Source organism: Ranitomeya imitator, chromosome 3 (genome assembly GCF_032444005.1).
Source record: "Ranitomeya imitator isolate aRanImi1 chromosome 3, aRanImi1.pri, whole genome shotgun sequence".
NCBI classification, from domain to species: Eukaryota; Metazoa; Chordata; class Amphibia; order Anura; family Dendrobatidae; genus Ranitomeya; species Ranitomeya imitator.
In genome coordinates, this window is record NC_091284.1 from 129,608,844 (window position 1) to 129,621,721 (window position 12,878).

Consider the following 12,878-nt stretch of genomic DNA (forward strand, 5'->3'; position numbering starts at 1 on the left):
ATGCGCCCAAACTGTAATTTTTGACCACATGTGAGCTATCGGTCTACGCAGGAAACTGCTTTACAAATTGTGCAGTTTATTGTCTCTTGTTATCCTTGTGCAAAGGAAATTGTAGCGCTTAAACAACTTTTTTTGGAGAGAAACACAAGTTTTCATTTTCACATTCAAATGCTAGAAACTTATGTGAAGCACCAGCAGGTCCAAAAAGGCCACTACACCCCTGGTTGAATTCCTTGAGGGGTGTAATTTAAAAAAATGGGGTCAATGGTATATCGCTATTTTGGAAAACGGAGCTGTCAGAAAGATGAAACTAGGCTTTGGTGGTAAGGGGTTAGAGCTAAAAGCCGGCTTTTAATTTTTTTTTTTTAAGCTTTTTCTCCAGACAGCTCTGACAAGAATTCTGGACTTCTTCACCGAATCCCCCCTATACCAGGCGTCCTGGAGACAGAATTAGTTTTAGGGGCGACACATCGGTCACAAACCTATCCTTACCTAAGAGCAGGTTATGAAGCACAGCGAACCCTCAGTGCCAGAATAGGAGTGGTGGGAGTCAGCAGGAAGGTGTGCATGTACAGGTTATATGTTATGGGATGCCATGAGAAAGAAAAAAAAGCACAAGACAATCCCTTTAAGATGCGCCCTCACTTTATCACCAATTGCCAGTACACTCGGTCATTCAGGGTCAGGCTAGCTACCGCCTGTCAGTAATACTAGACTATGGTGTGTCATGTACTGCAGCCATAGAGAGAGCTGTGCTCAGCTCCTTTCTTTCCATGACACCATTGCGCTGAGCTATGGATATTACTGCCTTACATCCCTGCGCATGCGCGCAGTCCTAGATTCCCCTCGCACATGCGCTAAGTTGCCTCTGGTTTCGCCAGTAGTAAACATGGCTCGGTACTGGCAAGATCATGTGACACGAGCGAAGCCCCGCCTACTCCGTCTGTTACCGCTGTAGAGATTCCGCCCACCCTTTGGTGCCTGAGCTGTCACCGGCCGCAATAGACGCACAGAATGCCGGCGCTGGTGTGTCACGTGTCCTTCAGGAGCTGCCGGACCTGGGGACTCCTAACAAGAATCGCACTAGGCGCCAGACCTTCTATCCCAACACAACGTAAAAGCCATGGCGGGTGAGTACGTGATGACGTCATTACGTAGAGCAGGCGTGCAGTAATCCCATGTCACTTGCATCTATGACAGAAAATGTTTTATGTGCGGACGTGTGGCGCCCCCTGCTGGCCTCAGGCTTGTGTCCGTGGCGTGTTCTTTAGTTTGGACTGAGCGGTAGCGGTTATAACTTATTAGTACAGGGACAGAGCTGAGAACACGTGTACAGTAGTGACCCCCGGCAAGGGCGCAGACCCTGGCGGCCACCGCTGTGGTTGTGGGGCGTAGTGACCCCGGCAAGGGCGCAGACCCTGGCGGCCACCGCTGTGGTTGTGGGGCGTAGTGACCCCGGCAAGGGCGCAGACCCTGGCGGCCACCGCTGTGGTTGTGGGGCGTAGTGACCCCGGCAAGGGCGCAGACCCTGACGGCCACCGCTGTGGTTGTGGGGCGTAGTGACCCCGGCAAGGGCGCAGACCCTGACGGCCACCGCTGTGGTTGTGGGGCGTAGTGACCCCGGCAAGGGCGCAGACCCTGGCGGCCACCGCTGTGGTTGTGGGGCGTAGTGACCCCGGCAAGGGCGCGGACCCTGGCGGCCACCGCTGTGGTTGTGGGGCGTAGTGACCCCGGCAAGGGCGCAGACCCTGACGGCCACCGCTGTGGTTGTGGGGCGTAGTGACCCCGGCAAGGGCACAGACCCTGGCGGCCACCGCTGTGGTTGTGGGGCGTAGTGACCCCGGCAAGGGCGCAGACCCTGGCGGCCACCGCTGTGGTTGTGGGGCGTAGTGACCCCGGCAAGGGCGCAGACCCTGGTGGCCACCGCTGTGGTTGTGAGGCGTAGTGACCCCGGCAAGGGCGCAGACCCTGACGGCCACCGCTGTGGTTGTGGGGCGTAGTGACCCCGGCAAGGGCGCAGACCCTGGTGGCCACCGCTGTGGTTGTGGGGCGTAGTGACCCCGGCAAGGGCGCAGACCCTGACGGCCACCGCTGTGGTTGTGGGGCGTAGTGACCCCGGCAAGGGCACAGACCCTGGCGGCCACCGCTGTGGTTGTGGGGCGTAGTGACCCCGGCAAGGGCGCAGACCCTGGCGGCCACCGCTGTGGTTGTGGGGCGTAGTGACCCCGGCAAGGGCGCAGACCCTGGTGGCCACCGCTGTGGTTGTGAGGCGTAGTGACCCCGGCAAGGGCGCAGACCCTGACGGCCACCGCTGTGGTTGTGGGGCGTAGTGACCCCGGCAAGGGCGCAGACCCTGGTGGCCACCGCTGTGGTTGTGGGGCGTAGTGACCCCGGCAAGGGCGCAGACCCTGGCGGCCACCGCTGTGGTTGTGGGGCGTAGTGACCCCGGCAAGGGCGCAGACCCTGGCGGCCACCGCTGTGGTTGTGGGGCGTAGTGACCCCGGCAAGGGCGTAGACCCTGGTGGCCACCGCTGTGGTTGTGGGGCGTAGTGACCCCGGCAAGGGCGCAGACCCTGGCGGCCACCGCTGTGGTTGTGGGGCGTAGTGACCCCGGCAAGGGCGCAGACCCTGGCGGCCACCGCTGTGGTTGTGGGGCGTAGTGACCCCGGCAAGGGCGCAGACCCTGGTGGCCACCGCTGTGGTTGTGAGGCGTAGTGACCCCGGCAAGGGCGCAGACCCTGACGGCCACCGCTGTGGTTGTGGGGCGTAGTGACCCCGGCAAGGGCGCAGACCCTGGTGGCCACCGCTGTGGTTGTGAGGCGTAGTGACCCCGGCAAGGGCGCAGACCCTGACGGCCACCGCTGTGGTTGTGGGGCGTAGTGACCCCGGCAAGGGCGCAGACCCTGGTGGCCACCGCTGTGGTTGTGGGGCGTAGTGACCCCGGCAAGGGCGCAGACCCTGACGGCCACCGCTGTGGTTGTGGGGCGTAGTGACCCCGGCAAGGGCGCAGACCCTGGCGGCCACCGCTGTGGTTGTGGGGCGTAGTGACCCCGGCAAGGGCGCAGACCCTGGCGGCCACCGCTGTGGTTGTGGGGCGTAGTGACCCCGGCAAGGGCGCAGACCCTGGTGGCCACCGCTGTGGTTGTGAGGCGTAGTGACCCCGGCAAGGGCGCAGACCCTGACGGCCACCGCTGTGGTTGTGGGGCGTAGTGACCCCGGCAAGGGCGCAGACCCTGGTGGCCACCGCTGTGGTTGTGGGGCGTAGTGACCCCGGCAAGGGCGCAGACCCTGGCGGCCACCGCTGTGGTTGTGGGGCGTAGTGACCCCGGCAAGGGCGCAGACCCTGACGGCCACCGCTGTGGTTGTGGGGCGTAGTGACCCCGGCAAGGGCGCAGACCCTGACGGCCACCGCTGTGGTTGTGGGGCGTAGTGACCCCGGCAAGGGCGCAGACCCTGGTGGCCACCGCTGTGGTTGTGGGGCGTAGTGACCCCGGCAAGGGCGCAGACCCTGGCGGCCACCGCTGTGGTTGTGGGGCGTAGTGACCCCGGCAAGGGCGCAGACCCTGGCGGCCACCGCTGTGGTTGTGGGGCGTAGTGACCCCGGCAAGGGCGCAGACCCTGGCGGCCACCGCTGTGGTTGTGGGGCGTAGTGACCCCGGCAAGGGCGCAGACCCTGACGGCCACCGCTGTGGTTGTGGGGCGTAGTGACCCCGGCAAGGGCGCAGACCCTGGCGGCCACCGCTGTGGTTGTGGGGCGTAGTGACCCCGGCAAGGGCGCAGACCCTGGCGGCCACCGCTGTGGTTGTGGGGCGTAGTGACCCCGGCAAGGGCGCAGACCCTGGCGGCCACCGCTGTGGTTGTGGGGCGTAGTGACCCCGGCAAGGGCGCAGACCCTGGCGGCCACCGCTGTGGTTGTGGGGCGTAGTGACCCCGGCAAGGGCGCAGACCCTGGCGGCCACCGCTGTGGTTGTGGGGCGTAGTGACCCCGGCAAGGGCGCAGACCCTGGTGGCCACCGCTGTGGTTGTGGGGCGTAGTGACCCCGGCAAGGGCGCAGACCCTGGCGGCCACCGTTGTGCTTGTAGGGCGCTGCGCCACCTTCATATTTCTGAGCCTATGATATATTACCATAGAAAACTGGGAGCAAACACAAGTGCAATATGGTCTTAACTGGTGAAACCAATGGGGTTTCTGTCCTGAAGAAGGGGCCCTGTGTGACCTATAAAGGCGTTGACTGTTAACCCTGTGCAGAATAAAGGCCGACATCCTGGATCCTTGAGCAGTGCAGACTGACACTTATTTTCCTCCACTTGTTGAATCTGATCTCATGATGGAAGAAAAGACCTGCATTATGAGCTGACAGAGCCCTGTGCACACTGCGCTGCTACCGCCAGTTATACACATACAAGCGCCCACGGATCCGGATGTCACAGTATGGCAGAGCGCAGCAAGCAGTGCTATCACACAGCCAAAATATCAGCAGCCCCATGTACATGCACAGCGCCCCCTTGTGTCACCTACAGGTGCATCAGCAGCCCCATGTACATGCACAGCGCCCCTTGTGTCACCTACAGGAGCATCAGCAGCTCCATGTACATGCACAGCGCCCCTTGTGTCACCTACAGGTGCATCAGCAGCCCCATGTACATACACAGCGCCTCCTTGTGTCACCTACAGGTGCATCAGCAGCCCCATGTACATGCACAGCGCCCCCTTGTGTCACCTACAGGAGCATCAGCAGCCCCATGTACATACACAGCGCCCCCTTGTGTCACCTACAGGAGCATCAGCAGCCCCATGTACATGCACAACGCCCCCTTGTGTCACCTACAGGAGCATCAGCAGCCCCATGTACATACACAGCGCCTCCTTGTGTCACCTACAGGAGCATCAGCAGCCCCATGTACATACACAGCGCCCCCTTGTGTCACCTACAGGAGCATGAGCAGCCCCATGTACATGCACAGCACCTCCTTGTGTCACCTACAGGAGCATCAGCAGCCCCATGTACATGCACAGCGCCCCGTTGTGTCACCTACAGGAGCATCAGCAGCCCCATGTACATGCACAGCGCCCCCTGTACATGCACAACGCCCCCTGGTGTCACCTACAGGAGCATCAGCAGCCCCATGTACATCCACAGCGCCCCCTGGTGTCACCTACAGGAGCATCAGCAGCCCCATGTACATGCACAACGCCCCCTTGTGTCACCTACAGGAGCATCAGCAGCCCCATGTACATGCACAGCGACCCCTTGTGTCACCTACAGGAGCATCAGCAGCCCCATGTGCATACACAGCGCCCCCTTGTGTCACCTACAGGAGCATCAGCTGCCCCATGTACATACACAGCGCCTCCTTGTGTCACCTACAGGTGCATCAGCAGCCCCATGTACATGCACAACGCCCCCTTGTGTCACCTACAGGAGCATCAGCAGCCTCATGTACATGCACAACGCCCCCTTGTGTCACCTACAGGAGCATCAGCAGCCCCATGTACATGCACAACGCCCCCTTGTGTCACCTACAGGAGCATCAGCAGCCCCATGTACATGCACAACGCCCCCTTGTGTCACCTACAAGAGCATCAGCAGCCCCATGTACATACACAGCGGCTCCTTGTGTCACCTACAGGAGCATCAGCAGCCCCATGTACATACACAGCGCCCCCTTGTGTCACCTACAGGAGCATCAGCAGCCCCATGTACATGCACAGCGCCCCCTTGTGTCACCTACAGGAGCATCAGCAGCCCCATGTACATCCACAGCGCCCCCTTGTGTCACCTACAGGAGCATCAGCAGCCCCATGTACATGCACAGCGCCCCCTTGTGTCACCTACAGGAGCATCAGCAGCCCCATGCACATCCACAGCGCCCCCTTGTGTTACCTACAAGAGCGTCAGCAGCCCCATGCACATCCACAGCGCCCCCTTGTGTCACCTACAGGAGCGTCAGCAGCCCCATGTAGATCCACAGCGCCCCCTTGTGTCACCTACAGGATCAGCAGCCCCATGTACATGCACTGTGCCCCCTTGTTTCACCTACAGGAGCGTCAGCAGCCCCATGTACATGCACAGCGCCCACTTGTATCATCTTCAGGAGCGCCAGCAGCCCCAAGTACACGCACTGCGCCACCTCATGTCACATACAGGAGCATCAGCAGCCCCATGCACATACACAGCGCCCCCTGGAGCATCAGCAGCCCCATGTACATGTACATCGCCCCCTTGTGTCATCTACAGGAGCGCCAACAGCCCCATGTACATGCACATCGCCCCCTTGTGTTACCTACAGGAGCATCAGCAGCCCCATGTACATACACAGCGACCCCTTGTGTCACCTACAGGAGCATCAGCAGCCCCATGTACAGCGCCCCCTTGTGTCACCTACAGGAGCATCAGCAGCCCCATGTACATCCACAGCGACCCCTTGTCACCTACAGGAGCGTCAGCAGCCCCATGTACATACACAGCACCACCTTGTGTCACCTACAGGAGCATCAGCAGCCCCATGTACATGCACAGCGCCCCCTTGTGTCACCTACAGAAGCGTCAGCAGCCCCATGTACATACACAGCGCCCCCTTATGTCACCTACAGGAGCATCAGCAGCCCCATGTGCATGCACAGCGCTCCCTTGTCATCTAGAAGAGGGGCAGCAGCCCCATGTACATGCACAGCGCCCCCTTGTGTCACCTACAGGAGCATCAGCAGCCCCATGTACAGCGCCCCCTTGTGTCACCTACAGGAGCATCAGCAGCCCCATGTACATCCACAGCGACCCCTTGTCACCTACAGGAGCGTCAGCAGCCCCATGTACATACACAGCACCACCTTGTGTCACCTACAGGAGCATCAGCAGCCCCATGTACATGCACAGCGCCCCCTTGTCACCTACAGAAGCGTCAGCAGCCCCATGTACATACACAGCGCCCCCTTATGTCACCTACAGGAGCATCAGCAGCCCCATGTGCATGCACAGCGCTCCCTTGTCATCTAGAAGAGGGGCAGCAGCCCCATGTACATGCACAGCGCCCCCTTGTGTCACCTACAGGAGCGTCAGCAGCCCCATGTACATCCACAGCTCCCCCTTGTGTCACCTACAGGAGCATCAGCAGCCCCATGTACATGCACAGCGCTCCCTTGTCATCTAGAAGAGGGGCAGCAGCCCCATGTACATGCACAGCGCCCCCTTGTGTCACCTACAGGAGCATCAGCAGCCCCATGTACATGCACAGCGCCCCCTTGTGTCACCTACAGGAGCATCAGCAGCCTCATGCACATCCACAGCGCCCCCTTGTGTCACCTACAGGAGCATCAGCAGCCCCATGTACATCCACAGCGACCCCTTGTGTCACCTACAGGAGCATCAGCAGCCCCATGTACATGCATAGCGCTCCCTTGTCACCTAGAAGAGGGGCAGCAGCCCCATGTACATGCACAGCGCCCACTTGTATCATCTTCAGGAGCGCCAGCAGCCCCATGTACACGCACTACGCCACCTCATGTCACATACAGGAGCATCAGCAGCCCCATGTACATGCACTGCACCCCTTTGTTTCACCTACAGGAGCATCAGCAGCCCCATGTACATGTACAGCACCCCCTTGTGTCACCTACAGCAGCATCAGCAGCCCCATGTCATGCACAGCACCCCCTTGACATCTACAGGAGCATCAGGAGCCCCATGTAGATCCACAGCGCCCCCTGGTGTCACCTATAAGAGCATCAGCAGCCCCATGTAGATCCACAGCGCCACCTTGTGTCACCTACAGGAGCATCAGCAGCCCCATGTACATCCACAGCGACCCCTTGTCACCTACAGGAGCGTCAGCAGCCCCATGTACATACACAGCACCACCTTGTGTTACCTACAGGAGCATCAGCAGCCCCATGTACATGCACAGCGCCCCCTTGTGTCACCTACAGGAGCATCAGCAGCCCCATGTACATGCACATCACCACCTTGTTTCACCTACAGGAGCATCAGCAGCCCCATGTACATACACAGCGCCCCCTTGTGTCACCTACAGGAGCGTCAGCAGCCCCATGTACATGCACATCACCACCTTGTTTCACCTACAGGAGAATCAGCAGCCCCATGTCATGCACTGCGTCACCTACAGGAGCATCAGCAGCCCCATGTACATGCACAGCGCCCCCTTGTGTCACCTACAGGAGCCTCAGCAGCCCCATGTACATGCATAGCGCCACCTTGTGTCACCTACAGGAGCGTCAGCAGCCCCATGTACATGCATAGCGCCACCTTGTGTCACCTACAGGAGCATCAGCAGCCCCATGTACATGCACAGCGCCCCCTTGTGTCACCTACATGAGCATCAGCAGCCCCATGTACATCCACAGCGCCCCCTTGTGTCACCTACAGGAGCATCAGCAGCCCCATGTACATGCACAGCGCCTCCTTGTATCAACTACAGGAGCGTCAGCAGCCCCATGTACATCCACAGCGCCCCCTTGTGTCACCTACAGGAGCATCAGCAGCCCCATGTACATGCACAGTGCTCCCTTGTCACCTAGAAGAGCGTCAGCAGCCCCATGTACATGCACAGCGCCCCCTTGTGTCACCTACAGGAGCGTCAGCAGCCCCATGTACATGCACAGCGCCCCCTTGTGTCACCTACAGGTGCATCAGCAGCCCCATGTACATGCACAGTGCCCCCTTGTGTCACCTACAGGAGAGTCAGCAGCCCCATGTACATGCACAGCGCCTCCTTGTGTCACCTACAGGTGCATCAGCAGCCCCATGTACAGCCCCATGTACATGCACAGCGCCCCCTTGTGTCACCTACAGGTGCATCAGCAGCCCCATGTACATGCACAGTGCCCCCTTGTGTCACCCACAGGTTGCATCAGCAGCCCCATGTACATGCACAGCGCCCCCTTGTGTCACCTACAGGTGCATCAGCAGCCCCATGTACAGCCCCATGTACATGCACAGCGCCCCCTTGTGTCACCTACAGGAGCATCAGCAGCCCCATGTACATGCACAGCGCTCCCTTGTCACCTAGAAGAGCATCAGCAGCCCCATGTAGATCCACAGCGCCCCCTTGTGTCACCTACAGGAGCGTCAGCAACCCCATGTACATGCACAACGCCCCCTTGTGTCACCTACAGGAGCATCAGCAGCCCCATGTACATGCACAGCGCCCCCTTGTGTCACCTACAGGAGCATCAGCAGCCCCATGTACATGCACAGCACCCCCTTGTGTCACCTACAGGAGCGTCAGCAGCCCCATGTACATGCACATCACCACCTTGTTTCACCTACAGGAGCATCAGCAGCCCCATGTCATGCACTGCGTCACCTACAGGAGCATCAGCAGCCCCATGTACATGCACAGCGCCCCCTTGTGTCACCTACAGGAGCATCAGCAGCCCCATGTACATGCACAGCGCCCCCTTGTGTCACCTACAGGAGCATCAGCAGCCCCATGTACATGCACATCACCACCTTGTTTCACCTACAGGAGCATCAGCAGCCCCATGTCATGCACTGCGTCACCTACAGGAGCATCAGCAGCCCCATGTACATGCACAGCGCCCCCTTGTGTCACCTACAGGAGCCTCAGCAGCCCCATGTACATGCACAGCACCCCCTTGTGTCACCTACAGGAGCGTCAGCAGCCCCATGTACATGCACAGCGCCCCCTTGTGTCACCTACAGGAGCCTCAGCAGCCCCATGTACATGCACAGCGCCCCCTTGTGTCACCTACAGGAGCCTCAGCAGCCCCATGTACATGCACAGCACCCCCTTGTGTCACCTACAGGAGCATCAGCAGCCCCATGTACATGCACAGCACCCCCTTCTCTCACCTACAGGAGCGTCAGCAGCCCCATGTACATGCACATCACCACCTTGTTTCACCTACAGGAGCATCAGCAGCCCCATGTCATGCACTGCGTCACCTACAGGAGCATCAGCAGCCCCATGTACATGCATAGCGCCACCTTGTGTCACCTACAGGAGCGTCAGCAGCCCCATGTACATACACAGCACCACCTTGTGCCACCTACAGGAGCATCAGCAGCCCCATGTACATGCACAGCGCCCCCTTGTGTCACCTACATGAGCATCAGCAGCCCCATGTACATCCACAGCGCCCCCTTGTGTCACCTACAGGAGCATCAGCAGCCCCATGTACATGCACAGCGCCTCCTTGTGTCAACTACAGGAGCGTCAGCAGCCCCATGTACATCCACAGCGCCCCCTTGTGTCACCTACAGGAGCATCAGCAGCCCCATGTACATGCACAGCGCTCCCTTGTCACCTAGAAGAGCGTCAGCAGCCCCATGTACATGCACAGTGCCCCCTTGTGTCACCTACAGGTGCATCAGCAACCCCATGTACATGCACAGTGCCCCCTTGTGTCACCTACAGGTGCATCAGCAGCCCAATGTACATGCACAGCGCCCCTTTGTGTCACCTACAGGTGCATCAGCAGCCCCATGTACATGCACAGTGCCCCCTTGTGTCACCTACAGGAGCGTCAGCAGCCCCATGTACATGCACAGCGCTCCCTTGTCACCTAGAAGAGCGTCAGCAGCCCCATGTACATGCACAGCGCCCCCTTGTGTCACCTACATGAGCATCAGCAGCCCCATGTACATCCACAGCGCCCCCTTGTGTCACCTACAGGAGCATCAGCAGCCCCATGTACATGCACAGCGCCTCCTTGTGTCAACTACAGGAGCGTCAGCAGCCCCATGTACATCCACAGCGCCCCCTTGTGTCACCTACAGGAGCATCAGCAGCCCCATGTACATGCACAGCGCTCCCTTGTCACCTAGAAGAGCGTCAGCAGCCCCATGTACATGCACAGCGCCCCCTTGTGTCACCTACAGGAGCGTCAGCAACCCCATGTACATGCACAGTGCCCCCTTGTGTCACCTACAGGTGCATCAGCAGCCCCATGTACATGCACAGCGCCCCTTTGTGTCACCTACAGGTGCATCAGCAGCCCCATGTACATGCACAGTGCCCCCTTGTGTCACCTACAGGAGCATCAGCAGCCCCATGTACATGCACAGCGCCCCTTTGTGTCACCTACAGGTGCATCAGCAGCCCCATGTACATGCACAGTGCCCCCTTGTGTCACCTACAGGAGCGTCAGCAGCCCCATGTACATGCACAGCGCCCCTTTGTGTCACCTACAGGTGCATCAGCAGCCCCATGTACATGCACAGCGCCCCCTTGTGTCACCTACCGGAGCATCAGCAGCCCCATGTACATGCACAACGCCCCCTTGTGTCACCTACAGGAGCATCAGCAGCCCCATGTACATACACAGCGGCTCCTTGTGTCACCTACAGGAGCATCAGCAGCCCCATGTACATACACAGCGGCTCCTTGTGTCACCTACAGGAGCATCAGCAGCCCCATGTACATCCACAGCGCCCCCTTGTGTCACCTACAGGAGCATCAGCAGCCCCATGTACATCCACAGCGCCCCCTTGTGTCACCTACAGGAGCATCAGCAGCCCCATGTACATGCACAGCGCTCCCTTGTCACCTAGAAGAGCGTCAGCAGCCCCATGTACATGCACAGCGCCCCCTTGTGTCACCTACAGGAGCGTCAGCAACCCCATGTACATGCACAGTGCCCCCTTGTGTCACCTACAGGTGCATCAGCAGCCCCATGTACATGCACAGCGCCCCTTTGTGTCACCTACAGGTGCATCAGCAGCCCCATGTACATGCACAGTGCCCCCTTGTGTCACCTACAGGAGCATCAGCAGCCCCATGTACATGCACAGCGCCCCTTTGTGTCACCTACAGGTGCATCAGCAGCCCCATGTACATGCACAGTGCCCCCTTGTGTCACCTACAGGTGCATCAGCAGCCCCATGTACATGCACAGCGCCCCTTTGTGTCACCTACAGGTGCATCAGCAGCCCCATGTACATGCACAGTGCCCCCTTGTGTCACCTACAGGAGCATCAGCAGCCCCATGTACATGCACAGCGCCCCTTTGTGTCACCTACAGGAGCGTCAGCAGCCCCATGTACATGCACAGCGCCCCTTTGTGTCACCTACAGGTGCATCAGCAGCCCCATGTACATGCACAGCGCCCCCTTGTGTCACCTACCGGAGCATCAGCAGCCCCATGTACATGCACAGCGCCCCCTTGTGTCACCTACCGGAGCATCAGCAGCCCCATGTACATGCACAACGCCCCCTTGTGTCACCTACAGGAGCATCAGCAGCCCCATGTACATACACAGCGGCTCCTTGTGTCACCTACAGGAGCATCAGCAGCCCCATGTACATACACAGCGGCTCCTTGTGTCACCTACAGGAGCATCAGCAGCCCCATGTACATCCACAGCGCCCCCTTGTGTCACCTACAGGAGCATCAGCAGCCCCATGTACATCCACAGCGCCCCCTTGTTTCACCTACAGGAGCATCAGCAGCCCCATCTACATGCACAGCGCTCCCTTGTCACCTAGAAGAGCGTCAGCAGCCCCATGTACATGCACAGCGCCCACTTGTGTCACCTACAAGAGCATCAGCAGCCCCATGTAGATCCACAGCGTCCCCTTGTGTCACCTACAGGAGCGTCAGCAGCCACATGCACATCCACAGCGACCCCTTGTGTCACCTACAGGAGCATCAGCAGCCCCATGTACATACACAGCGGCTCCTTGTGTCACCTACAGGAGCATCAGCAGCCCCATGTACATCCACAGCGCCCCCTTGTGTCACCTACAGGAGCATCAGCAGCCCCATGTACATCCACAGCGCCCCCTTGTTTCACCTACAGGAGCATCAGCAGCCCCATGTACATGCACAGCGCTCCCTTGTCACCTAGAAGAGCGTCAGCAGCCCCATGATCATGCTCAGCGCCCCCTTGTGTCACCTA

At 59.6% G+C, this 12,878-nt stretch overlaps 1 protein-coding gene across 1 annotated transcript in view; it reads left to right on the plus strand.

Annotated features, from left to right (window-relative positions):
• The first annotated feature begins 868 nt into the window (after positions 1-868).
• The window catches only part of ABHD11 (abhydrolase domain containing 11), a 36,109-nt gene continuing 24,099 nt past the window's right edge, over positions 869-12,878 (plus strand). Inside the window, exon 1 of the mRNA XM_069761438.1 lies at positions 869-1,130. Coding sequence (XP_069617539.1) covers positions 1,015-1,130 — 116 coding nt within the window. The 5' untranslated portion in view covers positions 869-1,014. The remainder of the gene's footprint in view (positions 1,131-12,878) is intronic.